Here is a 19,102-nt window from a genome sequence, read left to right as displayed (position 1 = left end):
GTAAGAAGAAATGTTACCCAGGTTTTCCTCCTGCCTTCCACACAATGGGGCTATTCTCACGATCAGCCTAAATCGGGCCATGAATAGGGCCATTAATCTCTGCCCTAGACCTGCCACGTTGTTCAACAGAATTCTTGGTACACATAGGAGCTGAGGCAGGGAGGTGCTTCACACGATCAGTCGCTTGTCTCCATCGCACTTGCTCTGCTCTGTCTCCGGCTGCAGCTCTCTCGTGAGCTCTGGGAGTCAAGGGAAGGGGAGTGCCACGGCTGACACACCATGCATACAACAAAGTTAACGGAGCGCTCACTCCGTTAACCTAGTTTAAGGGGAGGGGTTGTTAGGCGGGCTAGCCGCCAGAGAACCACCAGGCTTGCCTGCGAGCCCTGTGGTTCCCACAATTGATCAAAACCAGGCTGGGCTCTGTTAGCCCGGTTTTGATCGATTGTGAGAATAGCTTCAGGGGCTCATTGCTTTGGCATGGGGGACTGGGGGAGCCCTACAAATACCAAAGGCCCACAGTGTCAAGCCAAGAATTTTGCAGCCTGTAAAAGAGACAGCAGATTGATCAGTGAAAAGTCACAGCTGGAAGAAGAAGCCCCACTTCCCTGCCCAATAGATAGTTGGCAGCAAAGCCTGTCAGTTGGCAGCAAAGTTAGCAGCAGAATAAAGCCAGCAGAAGAGCTGAGTAAATTATGTATAATTGCATCAGCCAATGGGAGTGTGTTTTGAATCCCTCTCCAGGATCTGCAGTAATCAGCTATCTTTAAAGTGCTTTTACTGTAGCAGCTAGAGCAATTATTATTTTAATATAGGTATTATATGATAGGGGTGTGCAATTTGGGTTTTCGGTTATTCGGTTCAGGACCCGAACCGAATCACCCCCGTTCTGTTCTGTACCCGAAACTGGGCTACCCGAATCACCCCGATTCGGTTTGGATTCGGATTAAATCCGAATCCGAATTGATTCGGGTAAGAAAAATGGGTCCCAGGGGCAAAATAGTGGGGTGGGGTGGTAGTGCCCAATGGTTGGAGGCTACCACCCAAATTTCAGGGGAATTGGGCAAAGGGCTGATTTTGGGGGAATTTTTGAAGTTTTAGTGTCTTTGGGGCAGATCGGGGGCATAGCGTGGGATCTGGGCAAAAAGAGTGGGGTGGGGTGGTAGTGCCTAATGGGTGGAGGCTACCACCCCAACTTCAGAGTGATTGGGCAGAGGGCTGATTTTTGGGGAATTGTTGAAGTTTACGCGTCTTTAAGGTTTTTCCCCATAGAGAAGCATTGAGGTGTCAGCAAATATATAGCTTCACGCGGGGGGCAAAGGGGTGGCCTAGAGCAGTGTGGGGTTGGTGGTAGTGCCAGGTAGGGTCAAGAAAGCTACCTGAATTTTTTCAAAGGATTTGGGCAGAGGGCTGATTTTTGGGGAATTGTTAAAGTTTACGCATCTTTAAGGTTTTTCCTCATAGGGTATGCATGGAGCTTTCAGCAGCCCCATAAGTTCACTTGGGGGGTGCTGGGGTGGCCCAGAGCGAGTGGTAGTGTAGTGCACATAGGGTGCCCACCACCCCCATGGGTTTCTAACCCATGGGGTACAGGGTTCTGTTGTTTCAGAGGTATTCTGAGTGTGGATTATATGACAGCAAATTAGAGTGGATTCATGGTGTTTCATTGAAAATCTCATTTGCTATCATAGAATCCACACTCAGAATACCTCTGAAACAACAGAACCCTGTACCCCATGGGTTAGAAACCCATGGGGGTGGTTGGCACCCTATGTGCACTACACTACCACTCGCTCTGGGCCACCCCAGCACCCCCCAAGTGAACTTATGGGGCTGCTGAAAGCTCCATGCATACCCTATGAGGAAAAACCTTAAAGACGCGTAAACTTTAACAATTCCCCAAAAATCAGCCCTCTGCCCAAATCCTTTGAAAAAATTCAGGTAGCTTTCTTGACCCTACCTGGCACTACCACCAACCCCACACTGCTCTAGGCCACCCCTTTGCCCCCCGCGTGAAGCTATATATTTGCTGACACCTCAATGCTTCTCTATGGGGAAAAACCTTAAACTTCAACAATTCCCCAAAAATCAGCCCTCTGCCCAATCACTCTGAAATTGGGGTGGTAGCCTCCACCCATTAGGCACTACCACCCCACCCCACTCTTTTTGCCCAGATCCCACGCTATGCCCCCGAACTGCCCCAAAGACACTAAAACTTCAAAAATTCCCCCAAAATCAGCCCTTTGCCCAATTCCCCTGAAATTTGGGTGGTAGCCTCCATCCATTAGGCACTACCACCCCACCCCACTATTTTGCCCCGGGACCCGAAATTCGAGCTGACGTCACATCAGACCTTTTTGCATTCAAATCAATGGAGGCAAAAAGGCGGGAAATTCAAACAGACGTCATCCCGAATCACCCGAATTTTTCGGGCACGAATCAGGGGTGATTCGGCTCAGCCCTGAAAAATAACAGGGGACATCGGGGGTGATTTGGTTCAGACCTGAATCACCCGAAATTGTTCGTTTCGGGCACAGATCGATCTGTGCCCGAAATTTTTTGCACATCCCTATTATATGATATTATATGAGGTATTATATAAGTTATATAGGTGTTGTATGACAACACACTGAATTCTGAAATTAGGAAAAATCCCCAGTTGAACCCATCAACCCATTTGTCTGAGGGAGATGGAGGATATTGGCCAGAATGATACATGCCTGTATCTTTACACATCTTCAAATGAAATGCTACTAACCTCCAGTGTTCCAGTTTAGATTAAGGTGAAGAGCATTTTGAACAGACAGATGTCCTTGATCAAAGTTATTAATCTGATACTTGCAACTCAAGCCAATATGTGAAGAAAATAAGATTTTTCTAAGCTACAACTTGTGGATTAGGCCTAATGAGAATACTACATTTTCTTTTTTTAAAGTGCCAGTACACTACCTCTTGGATGGTGTAGAAATGATAACGTAGAAGGTATGTTTCACTACCTACATACCCTGCTGTCATTCACACTAAGAGACTGTTCTCACAACCAGCCTAACCCCAGGCAGCCCAGCCTGGATTAGGCTGGTTGTGAGAAGCGGTGGGATCCTCGCAGATCCCTCTGCTCCCCACCCGCCTAACCCTGTAAACAAACCCATCTGTTAGCCAATGTTAAGGGTGCGCTTGCATCCTTAACCCAGCTGCTGGGTATCGTGTGTCTCGGGCTGAGTTCGCCCAAGAAGACGAATGTACCCATCTGATGGGGGAATCTCAGAACGCAACACGTGTGCACTTTGGGATGTCTGGAGGCCAGAACAATTAGTTCTGGCCATGAATCCCTCCGCCCTGCTTCGTGCTGCACAAAGCTGCTTGGAGCATGGCAGCCTGTGTGGGAGTGTGGAGAGTACTCATATCACCATCGCAGACATCATCTGTGGGGAAGGGAAGGTCTACCCTGCCTTCCCCACCCCTGCCCGCCTGCACACAGTGGCGACCATGAGAATCTCCTCAAAAACTGTGTTCTACCCAGGTTGGGGAGCTGTGTGTGTTCCCAATTTTCAGTTGTGTGAAAGCAAGCTAAGAGGAAAACCTGGGTAGAAGTGGTTGTATGGAAGCAATGTGTGGAGCAAAAGTTACCCAAGTTTTCTTCCTACCTTGCTTCCACACAATCATTTCTACCCAGCTTCCACACAACCAAACATTGTGTGGAAGCTCCAAAACCTGGGTAAAACACAGTTTTTGATTGTGTGAATGATCTCACTCTCTTCTCCATGTGTTCCTGGAGTCACTTGAGAAGAAGGGAAGCATTCTCCTTTTATCTGACAGCAAATTTCATGTTACTTTTCAGTTTTGAATTAAAATTTCATGTTTATTTCATGAAAAGTTCAGTTTTGTAGTAAAGGTTTACATAAGTGAACTACAGACAAAAGCCAAGGACAGCAAAGTTGCCATAAAGTGCCATTTCACAAAAACCTTTTTTATTATTATTATTATTATTATTATTATTATTATTGCAAAACCATTGATTGAATTCTACACTGAATTCTACATTTTTATAGAGATTTTGATGTTCTACAATTTCCATATTAAACATTTTCCTGTAAGAGCAAAGGTTTGCAAAATATATGCAAAAACAATTTTGGTCACCATTTTTCCAAGATGGCAACTGAAGCTCAACTCAGAATGTTTGGGAATTTTAATATGTTACTTGCAATGCTGTCCTCAACATCTGTACCAGTTTTCAAAGCTTCTGGAATTTCCCCTACTATTTACCTTTAAAAGAACTGTGGAATTATCACAATTGTGTGACTTGCAGCTGTGCAGTGGTTTGCTAGAAATTGCCAGGGAAGTTATTTGTGATTATTAGTGATAGTAGCAATACAGTTCCACCCTCAATACCTCACACTTCTCATGCTCCACATATTTTTCACATTTTTAAAAAATACAGTGTCAATTCTACTCTTGTTTAGCCTAAACTCTTCCGCTTTATTTTATACACACACACACACACATACACACACACAGAGAGCCAGTAGGGGTGGAGGGGATCGGGGGCTGCCTGGCCCCTGGAATTCCCAGCATGCCCTGCTTGAGTGCACGAGGCATGCTGGAGAGACCCCTGAGGCTTGATGGAGCCTCCCAGTTGGGGGTCTGCTCACGGGTCACGCAGCATGGAGATGCACCACAGCATCTCGCAACACAAAAACCCAGGTTAGCAGAGCACTCGTTCCGCTAACCTGGGTTAAGGGGAGGGGTTTTTAGGTGAGCTAGCCACCAGAGAACCACCGGGCGAGCCCATGAGCCCGGTGGTTCTCACAACCGTGCAAAAGCAGGCTGGGCTGCATTAGCCCGCTTTCATGCAGTCGTGTTAATAGCTTCATACAATTTCAAGCTGACTTCATAGCCCAATATTTGTGTCCTTTTCCTCTGTATGTGCAGAATTGTGAACAGGGAATCAAACTGAACCAGAACCCAAAATTCCATTCAGAGAGGGTTTATTTTTTCCCTTCCAGTGAACATGCACTTCATTTATCTTGGTTGCCTTGGACTGGTACATGAATCAAACCCCTATATGTAAAGGTGGTAACTGGCTCAATAATCAGGCACTCAGGAGATGATTTTTAAGGGTGGTCTCTTTCCTCCAGCTATATTTGGAGAAAGTGGCTTACATACCCCATAGAGAAATGGGGATGGTGATAGGTCTGCCTGCATAGCTGCAAGGATTAAAAGAAACACCCATGCTAGGGGTGTGCAAACAGGTTCGATGTCAAACAGGTTCGACGTCAAACCAGTTCAGTTTGACAGTTTGAGGTCGAACCGAACCACCCCCTGTTTGGTCTGACCCTGAAGCAAGGCTTTTTTGACCACCCTAAAAAAGGTTTGGAAAAAATATTGTGCTGTTTTCACGAAAACAAAGTGGGCTTTGTGCAAACATTATGTAAAGGCTAAATTGCAATTGGGACGCACTTTCATTGTGAGGAATGGTCCTCAGTGCTCCCATGCAGCCACACATCCAAGTGCCTTAGAGCATCTTGCATCAATCGAAAAAGTTGTTGACCATCTATCTAAGCCTACAAAAGGCTATGAAAAGTTCTGAAGGTACTGACAAATCCAGACTTAGCACCTCGACTTGGATGTCCTTGTATAAAATGAACTAGCGGGCCCTGCGCAGAACATCTGCATGCTAGGACTTTATTGCTGTCCTTAAAGTCCCACCACAGCCCCTGCTTTATTGCTCAGTGTCAGCCGCCCCACTCGTGGTCACCCCTCCCCTCCCTTGCTCGCAGCCACCTCCTCCACTCCACACCCCCACTCTCAGCCACGCCCTCCCCTCCCCTCCACCACTTTCAGCCACCCCACTTGTAGCTGCCGCCTCTCCTCCCCTCCCTCACTCTCAGCCACCCTCTCTCCTCCACTCCACCACTCTCAGCCACCCTACACACAGTCACCCACTCCCTCACTCTCTCAGCTCACCCAACCGCCACTCATTCCCTCAGCTCCAACCGCTGGCCTCTGATGCCCTGCCGAGTCTCCTCACGAGGAGGATGTCCAAGCTGGAGTGGGAGAGAGTATGTAGGCCAGATGGGTATGAGAGTATACAGCCTTCCTCCCCCCACCGAGTGTGCAAGCAGTCAGGACTGACACAAGATTTTTAAAATGAGGTTAAGAGAGAACCACATGATTGTGAGAAGAGCTTCTTTCTTTCGTACAACTTCTTTAGAGTCTCCCACATTTCCTTTCCAAACTATTTGTTTCTTAAATGCACCAATATAGAGTCACTCACTGATAAACAAATTATCCTGGTGACTTAATCATCTGAACTGTCCCAGGCTTGACTTTTTTCTCCTTCTCAGACAGAGGACCAGGTCTCACGATCAGTGACACCTGGTTTTTCCGAGTGCGCGGGGAGGGAGCCCTGGGCAGCCAGATCAGCCACCCACATGATTGCTGGCTCCGTGACGGAGCCTGCAGGGGCTGGGGCGCTCAGGGGCCACGTGGCCCCCGGAAGCTCCATTATGCCCTGCGTGAGCACACAGGGTATACTGGGGAGACTCCCAGAGCTGGGAGGCGGCTTTTCACCTCCCCTCCGGGGGTCTACTCGTGACTAGCCGTGGCGCGGAGCTGCATCGCAGCTACTCGTAATCAGATAGCCCAGGTTTGCAGAGCGCTTGCTCTGCAAACCCGGGCTAAGGGGAGGGGTACTTGAGCAGGTTACCCGCTCTATAACTACCGGGCTCACAGCCGAGCCCAGTGGTTCTCACGATCAGCAAAAATCGGGCTAGCAGAGGCTAGCCCAATTTTTGCTAATCATGAGAATAGCCCCAGAGTGTTCTGTGTGTAAGACCCTGCTGATTCTGTGACTTTTTAGGAGCATCTCCATTTTGAAAGACCACAGTTCAAAATCTGTACCTTCTAACTTCTCAGTCCTCTGTAGTGCTCGTCTTGTCTCCATCTTTGAGAAAACCTTACTTTCTTATTGAAGCTAATTACTTTCTTCACTAGTCTCAGAGCTCTGGGCCCATAACCCTGTTGAGTGTGAGGGTGTGAGGAGAAACATTAAAGTCCTCACACAGCAGAGAATGCTCTGGTGGTAAAGAAATTTAGCCCAAGAGATTATGAGCCGGGTCTCACGATCAGTGAGACCTGGTTTGTGAAGCTAAGCTAAGCCCGCTCTCCCCGCAGACGATCAGGGCGGAAGCCCTGGGTGGGCAAATAGGCTACCCACATGATTGCCGGCTCCGTGACGGAGCCGGTGGGGGCTGGGGAGTTCAGGGGCCGCGTGGCCCCCAGAAACTCCAGTATGCCCTGCGAGAGCGCACAGGGCATACTGGAGAGACCCCCAGAGCCAGGAGGCGGCTTTTCGGAGCCATGCTGCGGCTACTCACGATCGGGAAGGGCTGCATAAGCAGGTGACCCGCTTTGACTCAACCGGGTTCGGCTGCGAGCCCGGTGAGTCTCACGATCGGTGGAAAGCGGGCTAAGCACCCTTAGCCCACTTTCCACTGATCGTCAGAATAGCTCCTATCTGTAGACAGTAGTTGGGTTAGAAAAACAAATAAAAATTTGTTAAGAAACTAAACATCACATACTAAGAGAAGGCATTGAACAACATACTCAAACAGGCACTAGCCTTCAACAACAGAACAATTCTAACTCTTCAATGACTAAGAGAGACCTATTAACATAATTCATCGTGCCTCTAGTAGCCAAAAGAGGTTACTGTGCTACTAAGAGTCAATGTTGTAGAATTTTCATTTCTAGCGGAAAGAACATCCACTAATTCCTGTTTTTCAGGAAGTACTTCAGAATACTAATATGATTGGAGGTGGTTGATGATTATGATAATTAGCTTATTAGGACAGAGTCTTCAAGCTTGCAGGATATATGGGGGTGAGAGTGCAAAATCAAAGAGAGTAATACATTCTTTCTCTCTTTCACACAACCAACACATACTTAACCCTACAGCTACTGTATGGCAGAAGTGACAAGCAACTAAAATCAGAAATGGATCATAGAAAGGTTTTGTTAGGCAGTCTGAACTATGTATCTTTTCTATAGAGCAGAAGTTCCCAACCTGTGGTACTCCATACATTGCTGAACCACAACTCCTGTCATTCCCAGCTACAGTGTATTGTGACTGGGAGTTATGGGAGTGTCACAATGGGGCAGTGGGGAAATGCTTGACTAACAAGCAGAAGGTTGCCGGTTCGAATCTATATAGGGCAGCAGTGATATAGGAAGATGCTGAAATGCATAATCTCATACTGCACGGGAGGTGCAATGGTAAACCCCTCCTGTATTCTACCAAAGAAAACCAGAGGGCTCTGTGGGCGCCAGGAGTTAAAATCGACTTCATGGCACACTTTACTTTTAGCTTTAGTTTAGCAACATCTGGAGTGACACAGGTTAGGAACCCCTGCAGGCCACTTTGATTTCATCTGAAATGTGTCCTGCATCGATCTGGCTCAGTAAATTTATTTACACCTACAGTAAAATAATGTAAGTCAGAAAGTGATGAAAGATTTGGAAGAGAAGATAAACGTGTTTCTGTTAAAGATGGCTGCTTCCCATCAAGTCTCAGCCCAGACTTGAGCTGCTTCTTGAGGCCTGAATCCTGGAGTGAGACATTGGGGCAGCCATCTTTAAAGGTCATTAAAGTGTGCCATTGAGTTGGTGTCGTCTTCTGGCGACCACAGAGCCTTATGGTTTTTCTTTGGTAGAATACAGGAGGGGTTTACTATTGCCATCTTATGCACATTATGAGATGATGCCTTTCAGCATCTTCCTGTATAGCTGCTGCCCGATATACAGGTGAAACTCGGAAAATTAGAATATTGTGCAAAAGTCCATTAATTTCAGTAATGCAAATTAAAAGGTGAAACTGATATATGAGACAGACGCATTACATGCAAAGTGAGATAAGTCAAGCCTTAATTTGTTATAATTGTGATGATCATGGCGTACAGTTCATGAAAACCCCAAATCCACAATCTCAGAAAATTAGAATATTACATGGAACCAAGAAGACAAGGATTGAAGAATAGAACAATATCGGACCTCTGAAAAGTATACAGTGTACTGTGCTTGATTGGCCAGCAAACTCGCCTGACCTGACCCCATAGAGAATCTATGGGGCATTGCCAAGAGAAGGATGAGAGACATGAGACCAAACAATGCAGAATTGCTGAAGGCCGCTAATGAAACATCCTGGTCTTCCATAATACCTCATCAGTGCCACAGGCTGATAGCATCCATGCCACGCCGCATTGAGGCAGTAATTGCTGCAAAAGGGGCCCAAACCAAGTACTGAATACATATGCATGCTTATACTTTTCAGAGGTCCGATATTGTTCTATTCTTCAATCCTTGTCTTCTTGGTTCCATGTAATATTCTAATTTTCTGAGATTGTGGATTTGGGGTTTTCATGAGCTGTACGCCATGATCATCACAATTATAACAAATTAAGGCTTGGCTTATCTCACTTTACATGTAATGCGTCTGTCTCATATATCAGTTTCACCTTTTAATTTGCATTACTGAAATTAATGGACTTTTGCATGATATTCTAATTTTCCGAGTTTCACCTGTAGGTGTTTCCCATAGTCTGTGAAACATGCCAGTGGGGATTCGAACAGGCAACCTCATGCTTGCTTAGCAAGTCATTTTCACAGTGGCAAACCCTTTATGCCTAGAGCATTTACGTGGAACTTGGAAGACCCTACTTACTTCTCCATTGGCTTCACTGCTATTGCATCCTGCCGTGGACAGTGTGATGGCTGCACCCTCAGTGTCTCTCTTCTACCAGAACTTGACTTTTCAGGAGAGTGATACCTTTGTGTTGATACTGGTGGTGGTGGTGGTGGTGGTGGTGGTGGTGGTGGTGGTGGTGGTTTTGGTCATGTTATAAGATAGATCTTGGTCTTTGGATATCACTAAGAAGACACTGCATGTGCTTATTACGATGATCTACCACCACCACCACTCCAGTACTCAGTCTTTGAGACTATTCTCATGCACAGTGGAAACCGGACTAAGGGAGCCCAGCCTGGTTTCCACTGCGCGCAAGAATTGCCAGGAACCACACGGCTCCCAGCAGTGGTGCAGCAGCAAACCCTCTTGGGTAGCCCACCACTTAACCTGGGTTTCAGGTGCAAGAGCGCCCGAAAAGTGGGTTACGTGAGCATGTGCCACAACGCAGCTCCGCACCGCAGCAACTCATGAGTAGCCCCCTGACAGGGAGGCTACAACAAGCCTCCCACCATCAGAAGGCTCCCCAGAATGCCTCATGCACTCACGCGGGACATTCTGGAACTTATGGGGGCCAGGAAGCCCCCAAACCCCACCTCCCCAACCAGCTCTGTGACGGACCCGGTAATCATCTGGTAACCGCCCAGTACTGGTAACCGCCCAGGGAGGGCTCCATGCTTGTCTGCGGGGAGAGTGGGTATAGCCTGCTCTCCCTGCAAAACAGCTTTAGGCTAGTCACACTGCTCGTGTAGAAAACCTTTCTGTCTTCTCCCTCACTAATCTCTAACCGTAGGAGGAGTTGTGGCTAGGGGCACCTGCCTGGGATTGCCAGATTAAGATCTGACATGAAGTTTCAGGATTTTATTCACCTTCAGGGAAGATCTTCAGGGAAGAGTTAAATGAAATCAAGCTGTTTTCCACAGAGCTCATTTCAAGACTTTTCTCCCCATTCTAATATTTAAATCACACCCTTTCTCCATCTTTTTCTTTCTATTTTAATTTCTTTATCTCTGTGTCTGGGAGAATGAGGGACTGAGAGGTGGACAATAATGTAGGCATATCAGATCAGTTTTGAAAACATATGGGAAAGAAATTGATACATCCGCAGTGGAGATAATCTGAATGCTTGAAGTCTCTTTTAAAAAACACCCAGCTATTTCCAGTCCCTTCTCTAACAGGCATCACCTCTGCTGCCTTAGACTGTATCCATGAATACCAGGTTCTAAGCCCCAGGAAACCAAAACCTGCCCTGCTTTGGTGAATTTTCTTTTTTCTCCCCCTGTCCCCAGCATACACACTGAGGTCATTCACACAATCAAAAACTGTGTTCTATGCAGATAGCTTTTCCTCTTACCTTGCTTCCACACATTCAGTTCTACCCAGGTTTTCCTCTTACCTTGCTTCCACACAACTGAAAATTGGGAGCACACTCAGCTCCCAAACCTAGGTAGAAAACAATTTTTAATTGTGTGAATGACTCCTTAAGGCTCTCCACACAAGCAGGCAGCTTGCCCTGGGTGACCAGATCAGCTGCCCACATGATTACTAGCTCTGTCACTGAGCCAGTTGGGGCGGAGGGGATTGGGGGCCTCCTGGCCCCCAGAAGACACAGAATGCCCTGCACAAGTGTGTGGGGCAAGGGGGGGGCTGGCTTCTTATTGCCTCCCTGTTGGGGGTCTACTCGTGAGTCACCATGGTGCAGAGCCATGTCACATGAGCAGCAAGATGGGGTTAGCAGAGCACACACTCTGCTAACCTGGTTTAACAGGGAGCAATTAAGTGGGCTTGCTGCCGTGAGCTATGCGGCTTCCGTTCCGGCACATGACCCCCCGAAACCAGGCTGGGTTCCCTTAGACCAGTTTTGGCAGGTCATGAGAATAACTTCCTTGTGTTTTTAAACTATAATCTTATCTCAGTCTGTATATGAATGTTCAAAGAAGGTATCTCTCTATGCTAGAGTAGCAAGGGATCTTTCCCCAAGGAGTACCATATATTTATCCTCACATCAGCCCTGTGTGGTGGCTTAATAGATACACTGGCCAAAAATCATTCAGCAAGCTTCATGGTTGAGTAGGAATCTGAATCCAACTCTCCCTGCCTTTAGCCCAACACTGCACCATACTGCTAATAGAGATTTAGTACACATTAGGCATGTGAGGTAAGCCTAGATAGGGGAACAGCTGCCATCTCAGGGGTGACTGGTATTTGGTGTCCAATGAGACTTTGCTATTTTGAGACCGTGAAAAACTGCAGATGGGTTCTGATGGCAAAATAGTAAGCATGTATCATGAGAATTGGCAATGTTGTCCCATGGATTGTGTGTGTAAGTTTGTGCATACACACATGCAATGTTCTCTCACAGACCTTCCTGTGGGGGAGCGGCACATCAAGGAAAAAGATTTTTGGCCAGCCCACTCATAGAATCCTAGAATTTTAGAGTTCGGATGACCTTGGAGTTCTCATAACCATGGAAACACAATTTGGCTGGTTCCTCCATACTCCAATACACTACCTGCATAGACTGGTGGCAACAGCAAAAGCTGAGGATTAGTTTTACAGCAATGTTTAAGAAGAATTTGTTACCATATTTGTTGCCAAATGTGCTCTAAGTGCTGTTACCTCAGCAGGTAACAACTACAATCAGTACCATTAGTAAAAGAGAACAAATGGGGGACCTAGCCAAATTATGTTTCATGGTTATGATTTGGTACAATACCTCAGACTGACATTAGGTCTCATGCCTCCTTGATGTGAATATCATAAGACTATTGAATTTCCTCACTTATTGGAGTTCAGTTGGAGCTGCCGTGCTCATGACTATCCCTGTGAAACCAAAGGGGTTTTTGTTTTTGGTTTTTTGCTTTAATCAAATTTGTTTGCTTTTTAAAATGGAGTATCCCATGTTGGAAGTATCCCTGGTGCTTCCTGTCTAACAGCTGGATGACAGGCAGAAACCCGGCCTGTAGAGTTTCCCCCAGTATTTGGAGATGTGAACTGCACTCATTAAAGTTTTGGCTAACATGCAGCTGAAGTACAGGCAGAATATCAACAGGTGCTAGTTCCACCCTCATGTGCTAGGCAAAGTTGCACCTGTTAAATGTTTGCTTGTCATGCAACTGTTAAAAGTCCTGGGCCCTTATGAGGTACAAAGTTGGAGCCAAATACAAGCACTGAGGCCTAGCAGTTCTGAAGTAAAATGAAGCAAAGTGGAGTAGGAGGCAGCTATTGGCAGATAGAAGCAATAACAGCTAAGGAGCAAAGGCATTTGTGGTTGAGCCTGCTCTCCTATATGCCTCAGAGAGATGGGTTAAACCACTGAATACTGAAACCACTGAATGGGTTAAATCACAATAAATGGTTGCCCTTTATTTTCAAGACATCTCTCCTTCTGTGGGAAGGGTTGGAAATTTCACTAGCTCTCTCAGAGGCTCTTCAAAGCTCTTTCCAGAGCTAAAGAAAGGACACTGAGCAGCCATTGTTTGCCCCCCCTCCCATTTCTGCAGTCACTCCCTTCCCCCTCCCCCTTTCTCTCTCCTCACACACATTCCAAATGAACTGAGCATGTCCATATCTGACATTAACATAGAACCTGGGAGGAGCAATTTTTATATTATTTGTAGAAATTCAAAACCTTTTTATTTCAACAAACCCATGAAAGAGGTTTGTATGGAAGACAGACTATCGAAAGAGACTTTCCCCAAAGAAATTGAGTCAGTCTCAGCTTCACTATTAGTTTGCAAAACCTTCCATTGTTAAGTAGGGGGTGGGGGAAGAAGGAGTTTCATGTGTGCTTTTCAACTTCTGCTCCTCACAATTTAGCCATTTTTTCATAGATTCATTAAAAAAATCTGACACTTATTCAGCAGGCAATTCTGAGCTTTAGAATTCTGTTCTAGCATGAATATCGCAGTGGGAAAGCTTTGAGAATCCACAGAAGGTGGGGGAAGTTGCAGAAGGTAGAATAATATGATTGAATGCTGTTTAACGTCTCCAACCATAACAGACAGGTACTCCCATGCCCGTGTAAATTATTTAGAATATTGATATACTGCTTTTCAACAACAACAAAGTTCTGAAAGCAGCACACAGAACAAAAAGAATAAAAAGATGGTTCCTTGTCCCAAAGAGGTTCATAGCCTAAAAGGAACAGAGATGCCAGCAGTTGCCAGGGTGGGATTGGTGGGTGGGTGGCAGTCAGGGAGAGGCATTCCAAATTGAATGAGAACAATTGCTATTCTCCTTCTCAGTATAAGAGAGCTGCTACTTTAAGAAGCCTATATAGCAGGAGTAAATTGGTTTTGATCCTGTTCATATATATATAGACAAGGCCTTTTGTTTTGTTTTGTTGCCTGGTTGGTGATGGTGGTATAATCACCTTAGCAACAAGTGCTTTGCATGACTCAATAGTTCCTTCTCTTGATACCCACTCCTGGGGAAAGCAGCATTGCAATAGGAAAGAAGGTGGGGGAAGAAGTGAGGTCATGAGGGTGTGTTCTCCCCAGCATGCTGTGCATTGAGCTTGCCCAAGCTTAGCCATAGTAGCTGCTCACATTATGGACCATATCTCTCTGTGTGTGTATGTCTTAATTCTTCTCCTTCTTCCATTTTCTTTTTTTCATTTGTTTGTTTATTTGTGTGTGCAGATCTCCGGCCTCTGCCTGACGTAGCCATGACAGGGACCTGCACCCGGGAATGCACAGAGTTTGGTCACTCTGATACCTGCTGGATGCCAGGCCAGTCCTCTCCAAGCCGGAGGCCCAAGAATGCCCTCAAGCTCTCCACATTTGTGCCTTATCAAGATAGAGGGAGTCAAGAGCAAGTTGGGAATGGCAGCCCCAGACTCTCAGAAGAGCGCAGCACCAAAATGGCTAACCTTCGCCTGCTCCCCACATACAGTGCCTTCTCCAACAGTAGCCATGAGCCCTGCAAGGACTCCCCCATGGAGGAAATCCCTCTCACCCAGACCTCGGACTTCCAGGCAGCCACCACACCATCATCCCAAAATGCCAAGCGGGAGATCTACCTGTAAGACTGGGAGAGCCAAGGAAGGTGCCTGAAAAATAAGCAGCTGAGACCAGTGTCTGGAACGAGGAGGAGAAGAGGAAGAGGAAGAAGGGACTTTGCAAACTGTGATGCTTTATCACTCATGTTGGTGGTTCTGAGCTGGCCTGGTGAGAACACCTTGCCCAGGCCCTGGGCACAGGAACACTTTTGTAAACTCATTGCTCCCAGGGCAAGAGGACTCGCACTATCCTGAATTACCAAGCTTTCAGTAGAATGGTCCCTGGATGGCTGGAACTGGGGAGAAAGAGATCTAGCAAAGAGGGCTTGGCCTCATGGCTTCAGGGGTGGGGGTGGGGGGAAGGGCTTAGTTACCAAAGGTCCACACAGGCTTGGTGGAGTCCATTGGGCACAGAGCTGAGGGCACCTGGCACAGGTACAGGGGAAAAGCTGCCTCTTGTTACTGTAGACTCCTGTAAATATGAATCTTAGGAATGACATTTGCGTCCTGCCTGATCAAAACTTTTATCGTCTTTGAAATGAAAAGACATTGAAACAAAACCACAGGGAGCAATTTCCAGCTTGAAGCATTCACCACACAGAAGAGCACACGGGAGCAAGCGCTTCCAACCAGCCCACCCTTGCCTTCCACAGTGTAAATAGAGAGAGGGCACCGACTGGTGGGGGGACAGCTTTGGCCTGTCAGCAGGACTGGGAAGAAGGGCATTACAGAGCTTAATCCTAATCTCTTTCTGGACTTCAGCAACTTTTCTCATCAGGTGTGGGGGAACCCTAGGGCTGGTAGCAATGGCTTTCAGCTAGTCCTGTGTTTCCTCTGCCTCATAGACAGTGGAGCTGGGCCAGTAAGAAAGATGGAAGAGAATGCAGTTCTTCAGGAGGAACAACCCACTAACTCCCCAGTATCTCTTCTGCCTCGCCCGGGGCAGGGAATGGGGTCATCGGGCCCCAGTGCCATGATTCTGGCCTTTGATTTGTCTGCCTGTAAGCCACCATTGCCTTTGTGAAATGGAGCTTTGACTCAGGGTTGCACTGGGGGCCACAGGGCCTCTGTATGCTGGAGTCATTCCCCGCCCCCCTTCCCCTGCCTTCAGACCACAGGGCCAGCCTAAAGGCTGTAATACGCTCTTCCAATGCTAGAGGTTTAGCCACATAGTACCAGAATGTAGGAGCCTGCTTGGGAGGATGCAGTACTAGCAGGGGCCCACAACAAAGAATGGATCTGCCCTTGGTGTGATTAATCCTAACACTGGGCCTGGGGTCAGCAACTGAATGGGCAAGGGAGTACTCTTCCTTCTCTGGTCACTTGTGGGCTGGTCTAGTGGCTTGCTTACTCCAAGCTGTCCAGATTCAGTCAGGCCTGGCTCCATGTAGCCTGGTGCTCATGGTGATCCCTTCCCATCAATCTGCCCTCCCTGCTAGCTGGTGCCTGTGGAACCTCATTCTAATCCACATGGCAATGGAGATACAAGTTTCTGTCCCACACAGTGTCTATTGATACACTCTCTAGCCTGAAGCCACTACCATCAACAAACCTGACAAACTTCCCAGGTAGAGCTCAGCCCAGTTCTCTTGGTGACCTTGACTTGGTTCTTCTGTTGCCCATAGGCCCCGCTCTCCTTGCTACATGTTGCCATGGGTCACTGATGTGTTCTTGGCTGTGTTGCGCAAGGTCGTCTGGCCATCACCATTCCTTGTTGTGTCTTTGTTCTGTTTTCTCTAGTGCATGGACCTGGGGGTGGGGGTGAAGCTAGTGGTATATGCAAGGACACCTTTCCTTATCTCTTCTTCTGTATGTATGTACCAGACAGGAAACTGGGACAGGGAGATAGTGCAATCTATACCTGAGCAACAAGTTCCTCAGACTGAGGAGCAAGGCCAGTGTTCACAGCTCTAGGATCAGGTAGTACCCTATTAGTTTTTTGTGCCATTTCATTCCTCTGGATGGGCAGCTGCTATATCATGTGCAGTGGTGGCACAGAAGTGCAAGAGAGAGCAGACCAGCAGCTCCCTTCTTTGGCAAGCTGCCATAGTGGCACAGGGACCAAGGTCATAGTCCAGTCATAATTCGCATCTGCAAAAAGAATAAAAAGATGCACAGTGTGCACAGTCTCATGCGTATGTATGAGAGCAAAGAATCTTTCTTCTCTGTTCCTGACACTCACTGAGGCTCTGGGCTAGTTCAGCAGCACTCCCCAGAGTAGGAGGGAGGGTTTTGGACTTTCTGTCCACTCTGGCACCAAGGAGCTGAGCTGCTCGGTAGTGACCTGTGCCCAAAAGGAGTTTTGAAATGCCTACTTTTCTCCATATTCATTCAACTGGTGGCAGACACTGAGACTGAGAAGCTTAATCGGCCATGGCCAAGGCAGAAAATCAGCCACCCATCCCTAGCCATACACTGTTCTATCTAAACTTTAAGGTGCCACTGTAAGGCGGAGAGGGGGCAGGACCCTCCTCCCAGACTCTTCTCTATTATTCCTTTCCTGCTGTGGAAGGCATAGGTGAGAGCCAGGCTATGGTTCCCAGGCCAAGTTACCACCTTTAGTTTTTAATAAAATGGCCCTTGGAATACGATATTAAAATATGTCTACACATAAGTTGGCCCTGCTTCAGGCAGGAAAGCTGAGCTTTTTCAGTCCTATTTCTTGCTGATGGATGCTGTAAGGCTCAGTTCATCCCAGAGCTGCTTATGTCCTTGGCCACACTTGCCACAAGTCTGTGGCAAAGCATGTGTTAATTCAAGCAGATTAGGGCTGTATATTCCCCAGCTAGCTTGGCCAAGGCCAATGACCTGAGGATGGATGACAAGTTGGTTTAAGCCATTGTGCGTTCTGTTGGATATCCAATATATCTGTGGGGTGGGATAATTCAGCATCTTTTCCCTTGGTTTAGCTATCCCTGGGGAATGGAAAGGTGGCTGGCTATCACTGGGGTATGGATGGTTGCTGAGGGAGTAAGGGAGGAAAGAGAAAGGAGTCTCTCAGAGGAAAACCAAGAGAAAAGATGCTACATGACATTGCTGCTGCCTGTGTGTGGGCAAAGGGGAGAGTGCCATTTTGATTGGTTCTTGGTGAGGAAAATTAAAGTTGCTATGAAATGGAGACATGCCACAGGGGCTGTGGGAAAATCTCCAAGGGCCAAGGTTGCACCAGGGGAAGCTAATTTTGCACAATTCAAAGCCAGAAGAAGAGATCCTATGTGCACAGGGGTGGGGGTGGGAGATAGGGAAGAAGAAGGGTGCTCCAAGGGTCCTGGCCTAGACAAGCACATTGAAGGGCACTGGGGTGACAGTTTTGAGCACTGCACTAGGACAAGCCAGGGGTAAAACCAAAGGTGGGAGGCCAGGCACAGGCCAGCTGCGTAGGACAGAGCTAAGTGACCCCTTTGTAGCTCTTCGTGTTGGTTCTATTTATACAAGATTTCAGTTCCTTGCTTGTGATGCCTTGTTTTTTGTACAGTTTTATGTACATGCAGGTGTAGCTTTTTCTAAATGGAGAAATCCTATGGCAGAATAAAGAGTACCCAACTATTTTTCAGATGGTGACCTGTGTCTAGGCACTGCCTCTCTCTCTTGCTAAGGTTGTATTGCTCTCAATGTGATGCATTTCCCTTGCACTGGGAAGGCTTTGGGCCCGGGGCTTAGTTCTCCCCAGGCGCAGTGAGCACAATTGATTCCCTTGTAATCCTTTCTGTTTGGAGCCGTGAGCATGACACCTCGTGAGCCCTTTTCTGTTCCCTTCCATTCTGTTTGTTTGCTGAGCTGTCGGATGATGAACTCCACTGTAATTAGCCCTCCCAAAGCTTTACAATAAAAGTGTGAAAATCTTCTGGCTATACTTACTTTATTGCCCCTGTAGATCAGTAAGGTTGGTTTCTGGCTATGTGCATAGGGGTCATTGGGGGAAACTTGACCTCAATACCATAGAAGTGGGTGAGGGTGTGTGTGTGCTCTTGTTCTTTCCTGTGGGCTTTAACCTTTGCTTCATATCATTTTGAATGCTAAATTATATGATGCAAGATTGTATCTTCCAACATCTTAAAATTTTTTAAAAGCAGTTGCAGGAAAGAAGGCAGGTGGACTCAGGATAGTGGCATGGAGAAGAGGGTTTTCATTTTCCCCCAGTCTCAGCTGACCATTCTATTCCCCAAGGTTGCTTATTGAGCCTATTAGTAGCATTGTGGGGAGGGAGATGTATTTTGATTGGAATCAAATCAATTTTTGATTGATTTTGAGTGGTGGGAAAGGATTCAGCATGCCTTTCTCTAGTGTTGCTGTCTCCCTCCCTGCCAGCTGCTTTATAGCAGGCTGCTGAATGAAAACTAATAAGCTTTAATGCAATTCAG

At 47.0% G+C, this 19,102-nt stretch overlaps 1 protein-coding gene across 6 annotated transcripts in view; it reads left to right on the top strand.

Annotated features, from left to right (window-relative positions):
• PCDH1 (protocadherin 1) overlaps positions 1–18,586 on the top strand; it is a 184,033-nt gene extending 165,447 nt beyond the window's left edge. For 5 of the 6 annotated variants that reach the window (XM_053245334.1, XM_053245336.1, XM_053245338.1 and 2 more), the window contains exon 5: positions 14,383–18,586. In XM_053245334.1, coding sequence (XP_053101309.1) covers positions 14,383–14,768 — 386 coding nt within the window. In that variant the 3' untranslated portion in view covers positions 14,769–18,586. The remainder of the gene's footprint in view (positions 1–14,382) is intronic. The other variant, XM_053245337.1, reaches the window with a different exon arrangement.
• Positions 18,587–19,102: the final 516 nt, after the last annotated feature.

Source organism: Hemicordylus capensis, chromosome 4, assembly GCF_027244095.1.
Source record: "Hemicordylus capensis ecotype Gifberg chromosome 4, rHemCap1.1.pri, whole genome shotgun sequence".
NCBI classification, from domain to species: domain Eukaryota; kingdom Metazoa; phylum Chordata; class Lepidosauria; order Squamata; family Cordylidae; genus Hemicordylus; species Hemicordylus capensis.
The sequence above is the reverse complement of the archived record's forward strand: the minus strand, read 5'-3'. Positions and strand labels throughout refer to the sequence as shown.